At 41.6% G+C, this 22112-nt stretch overlaps 1 protein-coding gene across 13 annotated transcripts in view; it reads left to right on the top strand.

Moving 5' to 3' along the window:
- The window catches only part of MTRR (5-methyltetrahydrofolate-homocysteine methyltransferase reductase), a 172188-nt gene that overhangs the window by 81011 nt on the left and 69065 nt on the right, over positions 1-22112 (top strand). For all 13 annotated transcript variants that reach the window (XR_012157387.1, XR_012157386.1, XM_073332389.1 and 10 more), the window contains 4 exons: positions 4869-5049; positions 8154-8196; positions 9700-9871; positions 20049-20167. Coding sequence is in view for 11 of the 13 variants with exons in the window: in XM_073332389.1 (XP_073188490.1) it covers positions 4869-5049; positions 8154-8196; positions 9700-9871; positions 20049-20167 (515 nt within the window). In the remaining 2 variants the exon portion in view is untranslated. The remainder of the gene's footprint in view (positions 1-4868; positions 5050-8153; positions 8197-9699; positions 9872-20048; positions 20168-22112) is intronic.

The raw sequence follows: 22112 nt of genomic DNA, 5'->3' as shown, positions 1-22112 counted from the left end.
GGTTCATCATTCCATTTGAACCAACCCGTCCATCTCCCATCGTTTGTCCCAAAATCTCATGGGAACAAACGAGATGCAAGTCTTCGTACCCTGGATGTCTTTCAGAAAGTCACCAAAGTTATTTCTTTCCATCATGGAATGATCTAAGGGAGACGCCATATCCAAACAAAGGCTGTGAAAATAGATCTCCAGCTACATTGACTTTTGTTATCACCATTAACAGTTAGAACCCCCGCCGGGGAACCCCACACACTCCACCAGAGCACTCTACATTGATAGCCTTCCTCAACAATGTGCCTATTATGGACATCTGCAAAGCAGCAGCCTGGGCATCAGCCCATATGTTCAAACAGCACCATGCCATAGAGCAGCATTCTCATCAGATGCTCTACTGGGACTTATGGTTTTATCGTCCGCCACGACTGCAACGCCGAAGACCCTCCCTTCCACTGTGGGGCACTGCTCTGTTCACCTACAGTCGATTAGACTATAAGTATTGTACTTGCATTTCAGCATATAGAGCAGTATTAAAAAAGTCCCTGTCTGTATGAAATTTTGGTTTTTACTGACTTCGCTAGTGCTTTTCATGTAACTGTTGTAAAATTAGGCAACTATCTAGATGAGTTGGCATATCCCTGGAAGACTTCTGCGTAATCCAAGGGGTACATGTACCCCTGGTTGAGAACCACCGCCTTATAGTTCAAAGTTATTTGGGTAGGGACAGTGGATGGGATTCATAAAGGTATCTAGGTGTCCAGCTCCCCTTTCAGTGGAAGTTAGGTGCCAAAAAACCTTTGTGAATCCCAGCCAGGGTCTTCTGGCTTTGAACTGCACCAAGAACATTGGTGCTTAATAAATAATAATAATAAAGCATTAAGACCACTTCTTGCCTGTGTCTCCCTGAAGGATCTTGGCTACATCAAGGCCTTGTGATACGCATATATACGTATATAAAAATAACCTTTCATTTCAAATGATCCCAGAATGAATTACAGCTGCAACAAGCTAAACTACAAGTGTTTATTCACACGCTCAATTGAAGATGTATCAGCAACATTAAATCAAATATCAGAGGGGTAGCCGTGTTAGTCTGGATCTTAAAAGCGGCAAAGATTCCTATGGCACCTTATAGACTAACAGATGCATCCGATATACATGCATTCGGCAAAGTGGGTATTCACCCACGAAAGCTTATGCTCCAGTACATCTGTTAGTCTATAAGGTGCCACAGGACTCTTTGCCACTTTTATTAAATCAAACGTTAGCGCAGGCCAGTGAGGATTTGCACAGCTAACTGACATAACAGAAGGGATTCAGGACAGTAGAATGCAGTTGCCCAAGACGAACACCAGGTAACACTGTTATTCTGACATAAATATAATGGGATTAGAAGTGATTATTTCATCTCATCCAAAATACAGCAGCCTCCTATCACTATGCTGGGTTTTGCTTGATTACTATTAGTAATAGTTTGCTGCATCAATAAAGATACAGAAAAACAGAAGCTGTCCAGAGGCAAACACAACTGGAGGAATGGAGAGTCTTAAATATGAAGAGAAATTTTAAAAACAATATAATATTCAAAAAGGGACTGGACATTTGAACATTCACAGTTACACTAGATTAGAACTGGATATAATTTTTTTGAATTTTGAAATTTCAAAATTTCACTTAAAAAAATTGAAAAATAATACTTTTTTCCTTTTTTTTTACCAGCTCTAATTACATAGGTTAAATATTAAAAAACAATGGGTATATAGGGATAGGAAGAAACTTTCCCAAAGGTTGGCTGTTCACAACTGGGTTTCTCTACACCATTAAAGAATCTGGTACTGGTTGCTGTCAGAGACTGGATCCTGGATTAGATGGGCCACTGCTCTGACTTGGAGAAAAGAATTCTATATGCTGAATTGTTCGCACTGCTTCCTGCAGAATCCTGGGATTCTCTGTGGAGGTCTTCTGTCCAAGCACATTTTCTAAATGAAACATTTCAATTTTTCAGTTTGAAATGACTTTGTTTTAAAAGATTCCTTATATTTTCTCTAAAAAAAATTATAAAGATTTTAACAGTGGTCAAAAGCTACGTTTTATTTAGTCAAAATGAAACATTTAGTAGAATCATAGAAAATGTGGAAGAGACCTCGAGAGGTCACCTAGTCCAGCCCTCGGCAATGAGGCATGAGTAAGTATCCCTGACAGGCATTTATCTAACCTGTTTTTAAAAACTGTCAGTGACAGGGATTCCACAGTCTCTTCTGGTAACCTATTCCAGTGGTTAACTATCCTTATAGTGAGAGTTTTTCCTAGTATCGAATGTACCTCTCCCCTGCTGCAGATTAAGCCCATTACTTGTCCTACTTTTGTTGAAAATGGAGAACCGAAAAATCGTGTTTGTACCAGCTGTAGTACTATTTCTGCAGGCCATAGTATGAAATAACAACAACATAATTTTAAATGAAGGCTGATTTTCATTCCCTCCTTGAGAATAACTGCTATAGACTTTTTCAAAGACTACCCACTACATGCAGATATTAACAGTTGAAGCTGTACTCTTCTTTTTGTGTATACAGATGATTTTCTTAACAGTCCCATGTGCTTTATATAAACAAATGCAGGGTGTTTGATCTACCAAAAAAAAAAAGTATGAGTCCTTATTAAGGGACCAAGAGGGTAAATGATATATGGGGACCAGTTGTGCTATCAGGGGCAGAAACCTAAAGTATGTCTACACTGTACACCACTGGTGATGGCATGTAGCATATGCATAGCTACACGCTCCTGTGAAAAGCAGGCTGCATCCACGCTGTAGTATGTAGCCACGTGTGGTAGTGAAAGGCTTTGGCAGTGGGGAGGTAAAGGGGAAAAGCTCCAGCAGCTCTCTGTGGCAGGGAAAGGTTTGGGAGTGGGACAAAAAACTGCTAAAAATAGCAGTGTAGCTGAAGAAGGCACTGCTTTGGCAGGTAGAGAGCTGTGTAGGGTACATACCCACAAGGTTCAAATGTGTCTTTATATGCCTAAGCCATGTCTCGCTGTCTACACTGCTGTTTATACGTATACTGCAGGAGGTGCAGTTTATGTACTCTACACGCTGCTGCAATGAGTGTGCCGTGTAGACATACCATTAGTTTCTAGGGCATTGACCTGAGTAGATCCGTTAAGCTTAAAATGAACTAACTGCAGTTGATCTGACATCTAACAATAAAACAATTGTTTGTTGTGTTGCAAAACTGCCTAATTGTGCTGTCTGTAGTAAATCTGTTCTTGTCTGTCTTCTTACACTGCCATAGTTCTTCAAGTACAAGCCATTATCAATAAACAGGCACACGTTTATTTTGTATTTTTTTAAATAAATAACCTTTTAAAAAAGGTTTCCCCTTTTAGACGCTTCACCTTTACCAGGCAAGCCTCATGAGGCATATAATTAAGGACCAGGTTCTGATAACCTTACTCATATTCAGTAGGACCTTGCTCAGTGAGTGGTCCCATTGAAATAAATGGTACTTCTCATGGAATATGGTGCTACTTCAACATGAGGATGGCAGAATTTGGCTGTAAGTGTATAATCAAAGCTGTGCTCACTAACCAAAGATATCCTGTACACGTTACATCTCATAGACTCAGAATATCAGGGTTGGAAGGACCTCAGGAGGTCATCTAGTCCAATCCCCTGCTCAAAGCAGGACCAATCCCCAACTAAATCTCCAGTATTATTACTAGAAATGGGTGGGCTGCTACATCCGAACAATCCAAAATTTTTTTTATTTTAATCATAACTCCCATGTGCTTTAATTCTGCAATAACTTGGCAAAATACTCCACAGATTTTGCAGCTGAGCCAGTTCAGTTGTGGAATTTGATTTCACAACCAATGAAAACTACTTCCTTTACAGTTAATGCCTGGAAATAGGAGAAAGTTTTAAAAAAATGCAACACTAGTATACAGTTCTGTTAAGACACACTTGGAGATACATTTAGGGAAAAATTCAATGAAATGCATTTTTGAACGTGCCATACTCATTCAGTTGGAGTAGTTTTTACAGCAGGATCCACTGGATGTCAGTATTATACAACATTCCATATAAAAAAGCCTTTTAATTGGCCTAACCTTTCAAAACTGCATTAAACTGTTCTGCAAAATTTGTGTCAGCAATGAGAGTAAGTAGAGTAGTGGTTAGGGAACACCACCCAAGACAATTTTCATAACCCATCTGTTTTATAGTCTGTTCAGTGTACAACATGCTTTATATAACTTTGTAGTCAAAACTGTTACTTTCTGTAGAGGTCTGGTGCTAGAATGTAATTTGAGCAAACTCAGTCTTTTTTTTTGAAGAATACAAGTTCTGATTTACACAGTATTTTGATTCACGTGTTTCTTTTTATGTACTGTGTATATTTTAATGTCATGTTGAAAGTATAACACTGCAAATATTTTAAACATGATTTTCACTGTCTTACAATACACAACTTATTTTTCCATAGGAAAAGCTCATATTGCTGTATGTGGACATAGGAGAACAGAATAGAATACTATAATTGCATTTACGCTGCTCAGTATATACTGTACTTAATATTGCACATTCATCCAGCAGTATACACCATCCTCCACCTGACTAGATCAGATTTTGTGACCTGCTACGCTGCCCCAGGCCCTGAAGGAGGTGTCTGAGAAATGGAAAAATTTTCATGGGAGGTGAAAATATGTAGCACGTAGCAAATTGCATTATTTGTTAACCTACGGGATGTCCCTGCAGGCAATCCAAATTGTTCCCAGCTAGTTGGGCAAATCTCCACTGAGGTAATGAACAAAATATCATGAAAATACAAACAGTAAAATTCATCCCAATTAAAACCTGCTTTCTCTTCCCCTAGGCATTTTTGCGAGCTCTTGTAGAATACACCAGTGATGCCAGAGAAAAGCGAAGGCTTCAGGAGCTGTGCAGCAAACAAGGAGCCTCTGATTACAGTAGTTTCATTAGAGACCCAAGTATCTGCTTGTTGGATTTACTCCATGCTTTTCCAACATGCAGACCTCCACTTAACCTGCTGATAGGTAAGTTGCTGATTTAAGTTCAGTTGTGTTTAATTTCTGAAAATGCAACAGAGTATACGTTTAAGAACAAAACACTATTCAGTTATTGCTTCTTTGGGAATATCACTAGCCATGGTTATCAAACTGAAATTATAATCTGGAAATGAAGACCTGCTCTTCGCTTTGTAGTGTTTAGCCTTGATTCTGCCAGTGCTTATGCACATGCTGAACTTCATGCAGGTGAGTAGTCCTGTTGACTTTACGCTGCTCCTGTGCATATTGATAAGCACTGGCATAAGTGTTTCCAGGATCAGGGCCTTTATTGTAAAGCTGCTTTAAAAAAAGGCTAACATTTTCAAGGGCCCATTTTCCAACACTTAAGGTTTTTGTCTTCTCTTGTTCTTCTTTTGGTACTCTATTTTTCCCTGTATCCCATATAACTGTTAAAAACAAACCAAAAATACCTTGTATAAAAATAATTTTCACAAGAAATAATACAGTAGATTTCTTTAAACTTTCTGGTTCAAATACTCTACTAAAGTTTGCTTTGTATATTTGCTATTTGCAGATATTTATATTTGAATGAATCATAAAAGATACAACTAGTTTGCGTTCTCCTCACACAGCCCTGAATTTCCTGCACTTTGGGGCTTTCATTTATTGGAGGGCCCTGGAGCATCTGAGTATCTGAAATATTGTGTGTTGTAAGGAATTAATGCAAATTAATGTAAGGAATTAATGCGAATTTAGTGGGTGAGTGGATTGCAGGATTGTACTTAAATATAATGTTAAAAGGATAGACCGTAGCTGTAGCTATCTCCAAATTTCTCTGAGTAGAGAAGGAATGTCATTTTGAAAACAAAAGCACTTAATATTTCAGTGACCCCAGAAATCTCTGCATTTTTGTATTCAGATAAAATACTGTGGTCCACTATGTCAAAATACTGTAGTCCATATTATGGTGTATGAATCCAGCAAAAGGTGGCTCAGAGAGGTTTCAAGTGTACACGTGTAGTATGCAAGATACCAGCTGAATTTGCTGTCCTGGAAAGGAGATTCACTAGTGTGGGTGGTAGGTCACATGTCTGACTCTGTCCTGTTCCAGGTTGATGAGGAAGGGCAGACTTAAATTATGTCACGACTCTTCCATCTTTGTGCTGATGTACATGAGTGCCAAAGAAATGTGCGTGCCCCTTTTGTCTCTAGCTTATCCATAATTCTGCTGTGCGTACCCTTTATTTCCATTCCCCACCTCGCTACTCAAGTGGATTTACAGCTACTTTACCACAGTGCACGTGCTCCCAAGCCACACTTTGTACCGTCAAGGATTTCTACCACTGTTATGCTGGTGTAAGTTATTACTCTGAAGGCTGAGTTACTGCTGAATAGAACCTTTTAAGTTTTTGCATCTTTCTAAGGAAAAAATGTGCAAATACACATCTGTCTGATTATGGAGTGAGCACTAGTTAAGGCTGTAAAAGTGTTCATTTAAATTTGTGTTTTCAGGCCTGTATAATATCTGCATAGTAAGATTGGTTTGAAAAAGTGGGATGGCAGTTTAGGATCCAGGTACAAATTTGGTAATATTTCATTGAGGGGTTCCCGAAGTACAGCCTCCTTCCAAAACACCTGTTTTTAAATTTCATGTTTCTTATAACAACTTTCTTATAACTTTTTGGCAAAGAATTAGGGGAAAATCTATGGGGCAGTGTGCATGCATAATGTATTTGACTGGACTGTCCCTGTTGTTAATGTCTTGTGCCAAGAACAAGCTGAATAACCTCATGAATAAAAATTATTCAACTTTATTAATAGTCCTATCAAGTAGGATGCCAGAATTTGCCTAAAATGCCAGCACTGAGCTCGGATTCTAGGAGGGGAGAGGAAGAAAAAGAGACAGAAACTTCCACACAGTAAACTGTGTAGTCTAAGAGGGACTGACCTGGGGAACCAAGAACTCAAATTTCACCTCTTCAGCCAACTGCTGTTAATATTTCTGTGCACGTCACAGCCATTACTATTAAGGCTCCATAACCTATGGCAGGAAACTATTGTTTCCCCAATTTTATAGATAAGATAACTGATGTCACACAAGGTCTCTTTAAATCAGGGGTCTCAAAGTCCCGGCCTGCAAGCCATCTGAGGCCCGAGAACCTCCCCATTGCGGCCTGCGGAGGAGAGAAGCATGCAGACACGCTGCCAGCAATGTCTCCTGCAGGCACCGCCCCCCGCAGCTCCCATTGGCTGGAGGAGAGGGACAGAATTACCATCACTAGTTTCTGGGCAGAGTCAGCCATCGAGGCAGCATCACTTTTTTCCACAATGACTATAAACAAGTCTAAATACCGAACACAACTATCTGATGCACACATTGTTGCAATCCTGAAGGTTTCAGCTGCTCAGTCACTGAGGCCAAACATCAACAAAGTGACAGAACAGAAGCGTTGCCAGGAGTCTGGCAAACACTAACAACTCTCTGGCAGGCGAAGAATTGTATAAAGTTATATGACAGTTTTATTATTTCTAATAAATTCGAAATAAAAAATACAATATAAACGTTTTATTTTCTGAACATCATCTTCACTGGCATTATTGGCCCACTGGGAGGATTTGAGGACTGGCACTGGCCCTAAGGTAAATTGAGTTTGAGACCCATTCTTTAAATAGAGCTGTAATGAAACCCAGATATCTAATATGGCCAACATAAGGCTCATCCATTGAGCCACCCTACCTTTGAAATAAATGTGTAAATCTCTCTGCTATACTGAAAGAGTAATCAAAACCTACCTTATTTTGGTTTATATTTTCTTGTGTTTGTGTTAATGTGTACTCACAGACAGCACCAATCAGAAATCATGTTTCATTGTGCACATCTGCTAATCCCATGCAGTTTTTTTGGGGGAGGAAGCTATAATAGTCTGACTAGGAGACTAGTGAGTCAAGATTCACTTGTTGGTTTTCCCTGTCAAATTCTGTGGAATGCAAAAAGTAAACAATCAATACGAATGGAAAAAAATAATATATTTAAAATTCTTCCACAGTGTTATTAGTAAGGCATAAGGAAATTTGCTTATGATTTTTGATGTAACAATGATAACCAATGGGTTTTTTATTATTCGTTTCAGAACATCTTCCTAAACTGCAAGCCAGGTCCTATTCAGCTTCCAGGTACTGATATATTTAGATTATATCTTGTTTGTAATTTAGGCATGGTTTTTCCTTACAAAAGGATACCTTGTTAAGGCATTACAGAGAGCAAACTCTGGGTTATATTGCAGTTTAGTTTTGTTTAAGAGAACTTTGATCCTGCGGTCAGTGTGGAAATCAGCTTTACCTGTTTGAGTTTGTACATACACATGCAATCCCCAGTGGCTAAAATCCCCAGCACATAGGTAACTACTTCTACAGAAGTCCCTCACAGTGGAACTATTTTTTTTTATTTTATTTTATTTTATTTTATTTTATTTTTAGAAATCTTGAGGCAAGACTAAACACATGAAAATGTCCTTGATTTATTTGGAATACTTCCAGCACAAGCGTGCACTATGGCTTTAGTTACACACAGCAGGCAAGTAAATAATCTCAGGACTAGATTGGGCCATGAGGCATTTGCCTAGTGGATTGATGTCTTCCATGAGCAGCAGGGCTGTCTCGCTGCTCAGCTGCCAGTCCTGGAACTGCTTTACTCTGAGATCAGGCAGACTGAGTGGAGTGACTAACTGCTCCCATTTACTAGTGCTGCTGAACTAACTCAGCCAGGTAGCTCCCAGCCTTTGCCTTTGGGAAGAGATACAGAAGATCACTGCAGCCTGGCTCTCCATCCCCAAATCCTGTGAGGCAGAAAGAGGAGAAGGAAGAGACCCCCAATAGCCCTTTAACAGGGACAAGTATTGAAGGCATGGCAATCTCTGGGAAGGACCTGCCTAGCAGCCTTCCCCAGCAGGCCAAGTTGAGTTCTCTGAGAAAGACATCAGGAAGCTGATTTATGGGTGAGAAGATTGCAAGGGGAAGAGTTATTGAGTGGGAATGGAGGAGGGGGAGACTGACGATGAGAAGGAGGAAGTAATTGAAGGAAAGTGATGAAATTGGTTAAAAAAAGAATGGAGAGCTGGAAAAAGATTAAAAAAGGATGAGTGGGAAGATAGGAAAGGAATGGAGAGAGAGAGGAAAAGAAAGGGAATAATATTAAACATTAAATAAAATCTAGAATGAGGGGAAATAGAAAAAGATGGAGACAATAGATGGAGGAGAAGAAATAGGGTGGAAGAAAGGAAAAATAAAACCTGGGTAGAAAAGAATCTAAGTTCATTTTTTAGTTTAATAAAAAGTGTTATAAAAATGTTCTAATTAAAAACATACACAAATGTTGGGTTGCATATAAATAAAGCAATATTCTTTGAGTGGCTGGTAACATTTTACCAGTGCTCTCACAAAATAAAACTCTCATGCATATGAATCTGATAAATTCAGAAGAGTTCTGTTTGAATTCTGTGAGTCATTCATATGGTATTGTCCAGGCACCTGCCAATCCAGCCCTGTACAACCCCACCCCATGAAGTCAAGGGATAGACTCTGACTTCAATGAGATTTGGATTAGGCTCAAAATGAAGCTACTGTACTGATTCCTTCTCAGATAGTATTTTGATTGTTCAATCATTTGTGTCATTGCAGCTCCAATTTATTTCAACCAGGAAAACTGCAGTTTGTTTTTAATGTTGTGGAGTTTCCATCCTCCCCATCTCGACTGGTTTCACGAAAAGGAGTGTGTACAGGTTGGCTCGCTGAGTTAGTTGCACCAATGCTTCAGCCACATAAAAAGGAAGAAAAATTGTCAGCTGTAAAGGTACCAAAACAAGATCTAAATTCTTGTGGTTTTAGGGTGATACAATTAGAATGTGTATTCCTGGAAAAAAAATTTTTCCTTATTTCTTTGATCTGAGGCTCAGATATTCTGATACTGGCAATATGTTTCTCCATTTGTACAGTTACACCCCTAGTTACAAGTTTCTCCTTCCCTTTGTGATCCCTTTATATCTGCAGTGTGGTATATCTCCAATGGGATTTTTTTCTGTTTAAAATCTCTGTTAATTTTATCCGTGAATAGCATATCCTGGCAAAGTATATATAACCATCATGTTGGAGTGAATTCATGGAGGGATTTAAAATTAATAATGATGGGCCAGAATCCAAAACCCGGGTTTAAATGCTCCTCCAACTCGGGAGGAGTTTGGAAGCAGATCTTCATTTGCAGCTTGTTCCTCATATCTAATCCTCACCTTGAAATGCACATGTAACTTGCAGTAATCTTCGTGGGAGTTACATGTGCATATTAAAAAGGAAATTAACCCACTATGACGGCTCATTTACTGAAATTCTCTATTGGTTTAAATAGGTTCAGTTCCATTGACTTTTGTCAGCAGAGAATTTAGTGCATGAGTAATGTTAGCCCAGGCTTCTTTTGACCAGCTTCCTATCTACTTTTGACACTGAAAAGTGGAGTCTGGTATCAGGATCAGGACCTTGGTCCATGAGCTTTTTTTTCTGTGACAACCTCCTCCACAGCTGCCTCGGTCTTTTATAACTTTGTAAAAGGGTCAGCTGGCTTACGGTTAGCCAATCAGAGGGCAGTTTCAGCATTTCTGGTAAAACTATTTCTCTCCCTTTCTGAGTCTTTCTGCACAGGTAGATGTGTACATTTGATCAGCCAATGGGTAAAGGTTGTAACACTGCAGTATTGACAGTATCCTTGCTATTCCCTCCCCTTTTTCAATAATTGCATATGGTTCGATCCCACCACACAAAGTATGACTATGAGTGTATACATATAGCAGTAATGTAAGAAAGTGAAAAACTAATTATAGAGTTCAGGTAACCTATTCTGTTTTTCTAAAAAATATTTCACTCTTGCCATTTTCTCCTTGAAATGACTTCCTTTAGAGAAAGATTCATATCTTTGAACAGCCACTGAAAAGGTAGATTTACGACACTACTCATAGAAAGGAACGTCTTTTTTCTCTTTTGCCTGATTTTCTGTCCAGCTCTCTCTTGGGTTATGGCACTTTATTCTGCCCCTATGCATTAGGGAGAGAGTACTCAGCTCCCTGCTCTGTGTGTGTGCTTCAGCCAGAGCCAAGATTTTTGATCAGAGGCAGAGAAGCAGAGCTGCAATGTGTGTGCTGGGAGGGGAAAGTGTGAGCAGTGCTCCCACACTGTTGAAAAATGCTGTAGAAGGGATGTCTGTGTAGTGTTGAAATAGTGGAAAGGTGGGTTTGTGTGTCAGCCAGCGGAATGGCTGATCCGGTAAGGTTCCATCTCTTTAAAAGACTAGACTCCCAATCTGGCCCCAACGCACTTCTAAGAAGGTCATATAGAGTGCCCTGTGAAAATTTTGTTTTGTTTAAAAAATTCATCATAATGTAAAGGGCAAAATATTGAATTTCATGGAGTATGCATGGAATTAATTTTACAACTAAAATTAGCAGTAAGCAAACACATATACAGTCAACTAAATATTCAATTATTTCTATTTCTTTTTTTAATTAAAGTTAAGTATCAGTTTGTTGAGTGGTTCCTTTTTGATGGATTGCCTCTGCTCAGTAGGAATCGCCCATATGCTGAAACACTCTGGTTGGCATCCACAGAGCTAGGGACTGCAAATAAATATTGCAAGGCAAATTTTGAAAGACATGGAAAGACAAGGTTCTGTAGACCTCCAAAAGGTAGTCATTGCTGCATTCCTTTGCATAAAACCAGTAGCCTTTTATTTCAGTTTTGCAGCTCCTGTTGAAATGATTTAAGAAATCGAGTGGGATGGCATCCATTTTTAAAGTATATACTTGCAAGGTATCAAAGACCCTTACTGCTTTAAGGAACTGGCATGCTGGGTGGGTGAAATGGGGTTTTCTTTCCATGCACTTCGGGAGGTTGTAGTTTGTAATCTTATCTGCAACTTCAGTAAAAGTTTTAATATATTGGCTTTGAATCCCTGCATCACCACTGTCTTGCTCACTTTTAAGTGCTCAGTAAGTTGTTAATTAAGTCAACAACTTTATTGTATACTTGATTCATGCACATCTCACAGCTTTCGAACCATTTGATCAAATCAGCAAGCTTTTTGCCATACCTTAATGTAAGGGGACTGTTGTCCCCTTACTAAAACTCAGTGGTTTGTTTGTTAGGTTTTGTTGTTGTTGGTTTTTTTTTTTTTTTTTGATTGGCTAGCTCCCAGTACCAAAAGTAAGGGGAAGGGCCAATGGGAAATCAGGACTGTGAGACTGACTGTCCCCAAGAACAATGGGGAGAGGCCAATGCTCCAGGTCAGCCTGATTGACAGGGTAGGCAGGCTAATCAGGGAATCAGGAGGCCAGGGGGATTCTGTCCACCGTATGAGCTGGAATTGCCTGGGTCAGACAGAGTTGGGCTGAGCTAAGGAGAAAGCCGGGGCCCAAGCTCAGCTGGGGAGCAGAGCTGGGCCAGATCCAGAGGGACCAGAAAAGCAGCCCACAGAGCAGACCTGTGCTAGGAGGAGAGCTGCAGCAACCAGAGCCAGAGGGGCCAGAGAAGCAGCTCAGTGAGCTGGAGGCAGAGCAGCAGTAACAGAGCTGAGGTAGAGTGGAGCTGGAGTTGAGGCAGTCCAGTGCCGTGTGCAGCCGGGGAGAGCAAGGGGGACCCTGGGCAGCGGGCCCAGCTAAGACGCCTGGCTGGCCAGACTTGGATGGGGATTATAACCCCAGTGGGGCGGAGGCAATTCTGGGAAGAAGGGTCCTGCCACCTAGAGCTTAAGAGTGTGTGGCCACCACCAGAGCAAGTGTCTGAACCACAGCATCCCTGCAGCACAGCAAAGGCCTGAGAAGGAGGCCTGGGGCTTGTGAGGAACAGACTGAACTTCCCTTACATTCCAGAGATGCTGGTTGTGATGTCCCCGTGCCACAGAGCGGGGTTATGTGTTTTCCTTTAACCTTTCCCATTTTTTCCTTATTTTTTTAAAATTGATTGCTGTTTAATCAGTTGTATTTGCTTTGAACTGTATGTAATGATCAGTGGGTCAGGGAAGCATCCAGTGCAGAGAGCAAATCCCAGAGTGGGGACACCCTAGCCCCTTCCCTAAGTGACCAAAACAATGTTGGGGATCGAGCCCCCAAGGAATCCTGGGCCCAGCTTTGTTTGGGTTATGAGGACTCTGCCAGACAGGAGAGTGGAAGGGGAGCCCTTGAGGTCAGGCAGGCCTATGGGTAAAGGAAGTGGGAGCGAGGACTCAGATCCTTTTGCTAGCCCACTTCACCGAGGTAGTGTATAAGCTGGGAAAGTTCCCCACAATAGCAGGACCAATTCCCCCGCTTATGTGTAGATGAAATTGAGTTGTAGCTGTAAAATTTCGGAACCGTACAACAGATGTTTCAGCTCCTTAACACTTTGTGTTTGTAACTTTCATCTCCTCTTCCACCAAACTCAAGTAAAAAGTAATGTACTGTGTATGGTAATCAGTAGCAGCATACAAGCTTCCTATCTTGTCTTAACTGCCTTAGGGGGCAGTTTCACAGGAAGATTCGAACCCACAGCCTAGACTGTCCTTTGCAGATTTTCTTTAAAATGCAATTTTCTGCTCGGATGATATTTACAAACTTTTTTGACTCTTTCTGTTAGCTTGTCAACCTTTGGGAAATTGGTCCTTCAGATTTCATTATCAAGGGCTACTATGTGAGCACTACAGGTATGTTGAACTGAGTTAAGCAGTAATGCCAAAGCATTTGATTGTAAGCTTTTGACATAGGGTGTGTTGTCAGAGATAGATGAACTAATATAATCAAAATCCACTCCAAAGGTATTCAGCACTTTACAGTAGCGTGTGCAATGGTGTTGTAAATAACCACATATAGGTAAATGGTATCAGCAAGGACAACTTTCCGTTACAAGTTAGATTGTCTTCACCATTTAGGACTTTCAAAACAAAATATGTAACAGATACTCATCTTGGGCATCAGTTAGTTTGTCAGTGACCACGGACAGCCACCCAGACTTCTTTACAAATTCCATAATCTCCTTCTTCTGACACTTGTCAACTTTAGGTAAATATTCATATCTCAGCTGGGTTGATGAAGGAATCACTCCACCATTTACTACATTCTTTCTGAAAAATTCCCATAGCCTTTGGTTGTCCAGTTTTATGAAGGGAGATATTTGTGCAAACAAATGTGTCTGTCTTGTCAATATTTAGTGAATTGCGTGCCTTACAGTTTTCAGTGGAATTTTGAAACAAGGAAGTCACTGGCTTTTATTTCTTCACAAGTAAGAGTTGCTATACTGCTCTCAGTTTCCACCTTTTGATAAGCACCTAAAGCCAGTTGACTGTTTTGAACTTTTTTGGTAGTGATGTACAGTAACATTTCAGGAGGTACTGAAGAGCTTATCTCCATCACTGGGTAAAACTCATGGTGGATACTGCTTTATGTGATCTGCTGCAGACACTTTTTTTTTTTTTTTTTGAGGCATCCATTTTCTTATTTGTAGTGTACAGTGTTTCCCAGCTAGATTATATTCAGTCGCATTGATGGTGTGATTACTTTGCAGCACACTATTCTGTGCATGCGGGAAAATAGTACACATGGAGATGTAACATCTCAACTGTGCAGTTTGCTACAGTGATCTTTGTATGAAATAATTTGTACACATTTTCATTTTGTTTAAGAATATTGAAAAAAAAATGTGGTGTTGAGCTAACTTCACGATTTCTTTGCAGTCTATGAAATCATGGTTTACATAGGGCCTTAGTCGCGTAATATGTTGTAACCCATGTTAGAGTGCTGTTGGGGGCTGTAAGTGTTGCCAAGAGGGTGCTCTTTTTCTCTCTCAGTGGTGAACCTCATGATTTTCCCATCTCTTGTGAGGTTTTGTAGCAGGCCATGTTACTGAAAGTTACTATATTGGAAAAGTTTCTGGAACAACCATAGAAGATTGAGAGATTTCTGGTGTTATACCTAAGGTCAGGGAACTGTTGGAAGATGACACCTTTTTACAACACCTTATGTGTATATTATTTATTGCCTCATGAGAAGGGATTTACAGGGTATTTTTTGTCAGAGAATTGCTTGCCATCATATATATTCATCATGCTCTCAGGCTCATTAGAAATAAGTGAAATATCAAAAATCTGGCAGGATACTGTATAAGCAGCATGCCAAAAAGGAAGAACAACTGACACCAAAAAGTTTAGATCACCATCTATTTGATTAAAAGAGGGAGTCCAGTTGCAAGATATCCATAGTCAGAGGTAATTTGTCAAATTTACTAGAGGAAGATCTGTCTTAAAAATTATTTTCATTTTTTAAAAATTATTTTCAAGGGAAATTGACTCAGTGTGCATATGATGTAGTTTATCCCAGCTTTCACAAACATCTTTGATTTAATATATATTATCACATTTTAAATTACTACTGGGACATGGGAAAGGGGCCTAAACATATGGTGGGTGTGGGGGAGAAGAATGAAAGGTTAATTACTACAGTGGGCTGAACAAAATTCTAAGCTGTTTTTATCTGCTGTGTAAACTAAAATTCAACATAGATAAATGTGCAGCTGTACACATTGATTGCAAAATATGTAGAATACCAATACAAAATGAATGAGGCTGGTGTTGAGCAGAAATATACTAGATTAATTACAAACTCTTTTAAAAATAGATATACATGTACCATTTGCAGAAGCAATATTAAAAAAAATCAGAACCACACACAGTATTGGAATACATAATGGCAAAAGTAACCCACTAACTCAAATATGGTGGAATGCACTATGGTTTTATAAATACAAACTTCAGCTTCCCCTGCAGGAATTGCACTAATTTCTTATTGTTAAATAGCAAAAAGAAACATAGGGCTGTAATATTTTTAGAGAAATGATAAAAGGGAGCTTCACACAGAGGATTAAACAACAAGAACTGAGTTGTTGTTTTTTTTAAAAAAAACTTGTTTTACGTGGTAGAGCAGAATTTCTTAAATTTTATTCTAACATTTCTCCCCTTAAACTTTATAAATAAATGAAATTGGGGTCTCCCTTAACGAAGGACCTAATCTTGCTCCAGTGAATTAATTCACAAAAATAAGTTTGTCATTTGCCATTGACTTCAGTGGAGTAGGTTGAGTCCCCATTATTGTTATTTATATGTATTGTGGTAAGGGCTAAAGGCCCCGATTTGGGATTAGGGCTGCACTCTACTAGTCATCATACACGCACAGCAAAAAGATGACCACTGCCCAGAAGAATTCACAATTTGAAGTATAAGATAGGAGGCAACAAATGGATGCAACAACAGGATTGGGGGAGCACAACATAGCAGTAAGATCATAGAATCAGAGAGCTGGGAGGGATCTTGAGAGGTCATCTAATCCAGTCCCCTGCACTCAAGGCAGGACTAAGTATTATCTAGACCATCCCTGACAGGTGTTTGTCCAACTTGTTCTTAAAAATCCCCAATGATGGAGATTCCACAACCTCGCTAGGCAATTTATTCCAATGCTTAACCACTCTGACAATTAGGAAGTTTTTCCTAATGTCCAACCTAAATAGCCCTTGCTGCAATTTAAACCCCTTGCTTCTTGTCCTATCCTCAGAGTTTAAGAAGAACAATTTTTCTCCCTCCTCCTTGTAACAACCTTTTATGTACTTAAAAACTGTTATGTCCCCTCTGTCTTCTATTCTCCAGATTAAACAAACCCAATTTTGTAACTCTTTCCTCATAGGTCATGTTTTCTAGACCTTTAATCATTTTTGTTGCTCTTCACTGGACTTTCTCCAATTTGTCCACATCTTTCCTGAAAAGTGGCGCCCAGAACTGGACACAATACTCCAGTTGAGGCCTAATCAGTGCAGAGTAGTGTGGAAGAATTACTTGTTGTCTTGCTTACTATACTCCTGCTAATACATCCCAGAATGATGTTTGCTTTTTTTGCAACAGCTTTACACTGTTGACTCATGTTTAGCTTGTGATCCACTATGATCCCCAGATCCCTTTCCGCAATACTCCTTCTTAGGCAGTCATTTCCCATTTCATACGTGCGCAACTGATTGTTCCTTCCTAAGTGGAGTACTTTGCATTTGTCCCTATTGAATTTCATCCTATTTACTTCAGATCATTTCTCCAATTTGTCCAGATCATTTTGAATTTTAATCCTATCCTCCAAAGCATTTGCAACCCCTCCAGGCTTGGTATCGTCCGCAAACTTTATAAGTGTACTCTCTATGCCATTGTCTAAATCACTGATGAAGATATTGAACAGAACCGGACCCAGAACCAATCCCTGCAGGATTCCACTTGTTATGCCCTTCCAGCATGACTTTAAACTACTGATAACTACTCTCTGGGAATGATTTTCCAACCAACTGTGCACCCACCTTATAGTAGCTCCATCTAGGTTATATTTCCCTAGTTTGTTTTTGAGAAGTACATGTGAGACAGTATCGAAAGCCTTACTAAAGTCAAGATATACCACATATACCGCTTCCTCCCTATCTACAAGGCTTGTTATCCTGTCAAAGAAAGCTATCAGGTTGGTTTGACACTATTTGTTCTTGACAAATCCATGCTGACTGTTATTTATCACCTTATTATCTTCTAGGCCATGGCACCTTCTGGGGCATTTTTGTGGGCCCATAGGACACCCCGCCGCCGAAATGCCTCCACTGAGCACGGCCGCCAGAGAACCGCCCACTAAAATGCTGCCGAGAAGCGTTGGATTTCTCGGTTGCATTTCAGCGGCGACACTTCTTGCCGCTGCTGCTTCTCAGCAGCATTTCGGCTACAGGATGTCCGACGCCCGCCACAGGCTTCTGGGAATAGCAATATGCTATTCCCACAGAAAGGTTGGGGACTACTGTTCTAGGTGTTTGAAAATTGATTGCTTAATTATTTGCTCCATTATCTTTCCGGGTACAGAAATTAAGCTGATTGGTCTGTAATTTCCCAGGTTGTCCTTATTTCCCTTTTTATAGATGGACAACTATATTTGCCCTTTTCCAGTCTTCTGGAATGTCTCCCATCTTCCATGACTTTTCAAAGATAATTGCTAATGGCTCAGATATCTCCTCAGTCAGCTCCTTGAGTATTTTAGAATGCGTTTCATCAGGCCCTGGTGATTTGAAGACATCTAACTTGTCCAAGTAATTTTTGACGTGTTTTTTCCCTATTTTAGACTCTGATCCTACCTCATTTTCACTGGTATTCGCTATGTTAGATGTCCAGTCACCACGAACCTTCTTAGTGAAAATCGAAACAAAGATGATTTGCAGTATAACAAACAGCAGTCGCAGTTCACCAGCTGCCTAGCACATTGTCACGTGTTTTGTGGACATCACAGTTAGGTGAAGTTGAAGGAGTGATTTGAAGAAGGATAATGTAGTGGCTTTGTGATGATTTTTATGTACATGTGATGGGATATTCAAACCCCATACTGGGCAACAAGGGTTAAGGAGATGTTCTGAGCTCAGCCAGTCCCATCCTGCCATACCTGCAAAAGATGCACACACTAGAGATGGTGTTAAAAGGGAGAAGAACAGCTCATTTTTGGGCAAACCAGGGAAGGGAGCAGACCTGCAACTTGTAGCTCCTGAGGAAAGGGCTGAGAGAAGGCAGGATCTCTCTCCCAGCAACAACTGCCGGAAGGTTCCTCCCTGAGGGAAGGGAGAATCTGCTTCAGATACACCTTGAGAGGGAAGAATTTCCTTCTCTCTCTCATATGAATTGTTTGTTTGTGTTAATTCCCCTTGGGTTGTTTGTGGACTACCAGGACAGGGGAGAGATTGGAAATTGACCTGGCCAGAGGGTCAAGTCACAGGAGGAGGCAGCTGCTGCCCTGAGAGAGAGAGAGAGAGCTGTCACACCAAGCATGGCCACAAGGAGGCATTTAGTGGTAACCTGACCCCCTTGCCAACTTTACACCGGACCCCCTCCATTTACACCTCCTTGCCACAGACTGGGAACTTTGGACATTAGCGGAGTGGTAGGAAGTGGTCCAGGGAAGGCAGCCTAGGCCTGGGTATTAGGCCTTTGATAGCCCTCACAGGGCCCTAGGCCGGAACCCAGTGGAGTGGGAGGTCCCTGGCTCCCCTACCAACCTGCCCTCCACCCCGCATGTTGAAGGGTCTAAGCCCTGACCAGGCAGTGTTCCCCACAAAAGCAAACCATCACAGTGTAGCTTCTACTATGCAAAAGGGGTGGCATTTAAGAAATCACAGAGGTGCCTGAGGAAAAACTGCACTGATGGACAATGACTGTTGACATCACTGGCAGAGCAGAGGTGGGGGTTGACATGATTGGCCTGAAAAGAAAAAGACAAGGAGCTTGTGTTTGATACAGCTAAACAGGTGGAACTAACAGAGGGATGCAGGGGCGGGTAATGTGGTTAGAAGGATAATCCAAGAAGATACTTGTGGCATTTTCAGTGGATTTAAGGGGGCAAGCATTTGTCAAAATCAGAGAGAAAGGTGTTGCAATATGTGACATGTTGGAGGGCCTGGATAAGTTTTATCTGTGTGGGCAGAGGGAAGTCTGGGAGTCAGTCTTGCAGTTCCAGAGAAACTCACATTTGACTCTTTTCCATAATAATAAGAGATGATGGGAGCAGGGGTCACAAGTGGAAGGAAAGAAACAGTTTAAGATTAGCATCAAGAAAGCCTTGTTTCCTCAGAGTACTACAGATCAAAATTTCAAGAACCTCTAAAAATGCCTCTCCTAAATTTGAGATTGTATCAGTTTTCATATTCAGAAACCCATGTTTCTGTGTGCATTTACCCACTTTTGGACGTGCAGATAGACTGCAAATCTGGCATCTATATTTTCAGAAACCTATTTGAAATTTGGCCTCAAATATTTACATGACTTCAGTAAACTGAGAAGTTTAAGCAGACTACAATCATTCAAATATAATTCATTAATTTGTTCTGTGTACACATGTGCATGTGTGTGGGAACGAACACACACACACACACATATGTTCCCACACATGTAATAGTATTTAATTTCATTCTAGGTCTCTATTTTTGCTCGTCCAATCAACACTTTCCACTTACCTTCAGATCCATCTGTCCCTTTTATGATGGTGGGTCCAGGAACGGGAGTTTCACCTTTTATTGGTTTCCTGCAACATAGGTATGTTCTGCATTATTACCTGAAAAGCTACCAGTTTGTTATGTAAAGGAAAATGTTTCATAATATCTGGTGTCAGGTTGACATGTAATGGGTAACTTTCTTCAGTTGTTTCCAGTTGGACATATTCTTATGCCACTTACTACATCAGAAGTGGGCAAACTACGACCCACGGGACCGTCCTGCCCAGCCCCCGAGCTCCTGGCCCTAGAGGCTCGCCCCTGGCCTCTCCCCCGTAGCCACGCTGCCGCGCAGAGCTATATTCTGGGCAGCAGGGCTGCAGATCCCAGCCTGACCCGGTTCTCTGCTGCGTGGCATGGCGCGGCGCGGCTGCCTGTCCTGGTGGAGCCACGCTGCCAGCCTCCAGCGCTCCAGGCAGCGGGTATGGGAGCAAGGGGGAGTTAGATAGAGGGCAGGGGAGTTCAGGGGGTGATCAGGGGCGTGGATAGGGGTCGGGGCGGTCAGAGGGCGAGGAATAGGAGTTGAATGGGGGCAGGGGTCCCGGAGTGGGGCAGTCAGGAAGGAGAGGAGGGATTTGATGGGGTGGCGGAGGGCGGTCAGGGGACAGGGAGCAGGGGGTGTGGATGGGGCAGGGGTCCCGGGGGGGCACTCAGGAAGGAGGGGGGGGTTGAATGGGGCGGTGGGAGGCAGTTAGGGGTGAGGGGTCCGGGGGCAGTCAGGGAGAAGGGGGGGTTGGATGGGGCAGGGGTCCCAGGGGGGCAGTCAGGAAGGAGGGAGGGGATTGGATGGGGTGGCGGGGGACAGTTAGGGGTGGGGGTGTCCAGGGGTGGTCAGGGGACCGAGAGCGGAGCGGGGGTGGATGCGGCAGGGGTCCCCGGGGGACCGTCAGGGAACAGTGGGGGTTGGATGGGGCAGGAGTCTCGGGGGGGCCGTCAGGGGGCGAGAAGCGGGGGGTTCAGATAGGGGGCGGGGGTCGGGCCATGCCTTGCTGTTTGGGGAGACACAGCCTCCCCTAACCAGCTCTCCATACAATTTCAGAAATCGGATGCAACCCTCAGGCCAAAAAGTTTGCCCGCCTCTGTACTACATCATCACTAGGGCTTTTGTTGGAAACAATTTTATTTTAATTTTCATAGTGTCTAAATTCATGGAACACATTCTGTTTTCACATAAATGTGCTGGATATAGGGGGAGGTGGATGGTTCAAGGGACTGACAAGAAGAAACAAAATCTTTCATTTCTGAGTCTCTAGTAAGAGTACAGATGAGATCAATAGTTATTGAAAGTTGTTACTGTGCTGTTGTTTGATCTAAGAGAAATGAATTAGTAGTCTCAGTTCATTTCCTTCAGAACAAGAGTCCACATCACAAAACTTAAAATGGCAAATGGAATTTTTGACAGCCTTTCTGGCAGTCATATTTAAGAGGCCATGTATTGAATGGGCATGGAAATTGGAATCCCTGCTGACTGTAGGGGTATGTTTAAATGGCAAAACAAATACCTGAGGCAGCAAGTCTCAGAGCTTAGGCCCACAGACTTGGGCTTGTGTTGAAGCACTAAAAATAGCTGTGTAAGCATTCGGGCGCAGGCTGTGAAGTCCAAGAGAGTGGTTTTAGAACTCAAGCTCCAGCCCAAACCCAAATATCTAAACAGCTATTTTTAGCACCGTAGCATGAAGCCCAGTCTGTAAACCTGGCCTTTGAGACTCATTGCTGTGGGTGTTTTTTAGCTGTGTAGACAAACCCCAAGAGGTCCCACCAGGTGATGGCTGAAGCACGTGAGCAAAAATTTTTGGGATATATGCCAATGCTCCTGCAGTTCCTGTTCTGCGGATGAATAAAGGGCATTGTACCCCGAAAAAATGTAGAGTATCCCCAGAATAGCTCACCTATTGCCCTCTCCTGTGTTTACTAAGGGTTTCCTAAAAACAACCCACTTATTAACCAATCTGTTTTCCGAAAGTATGGGTCTCCAGGATAGCTAAGGA

Source organism: Lepidochelys kempii, chromosome 2 (genome assembly GCF_965140265.1).
Source record: "Lepidochelys kempii isolate rLepKem1 chromosome 2, rLepKem1.hap2, whole genome shotgun sequence".
In the NCBI taxonomy this organism is placed as follows: domain Eukaryota; kingdom Metazoa; phylum Chordata; order Testudines; family Cheloniidae; genus Lepidochelys; species Lepidochelys kempii.
Note: the sequence above shows the minus strand (reverse complement) of the source record. Positions and strands in the feature narration are given on the sequence as shown.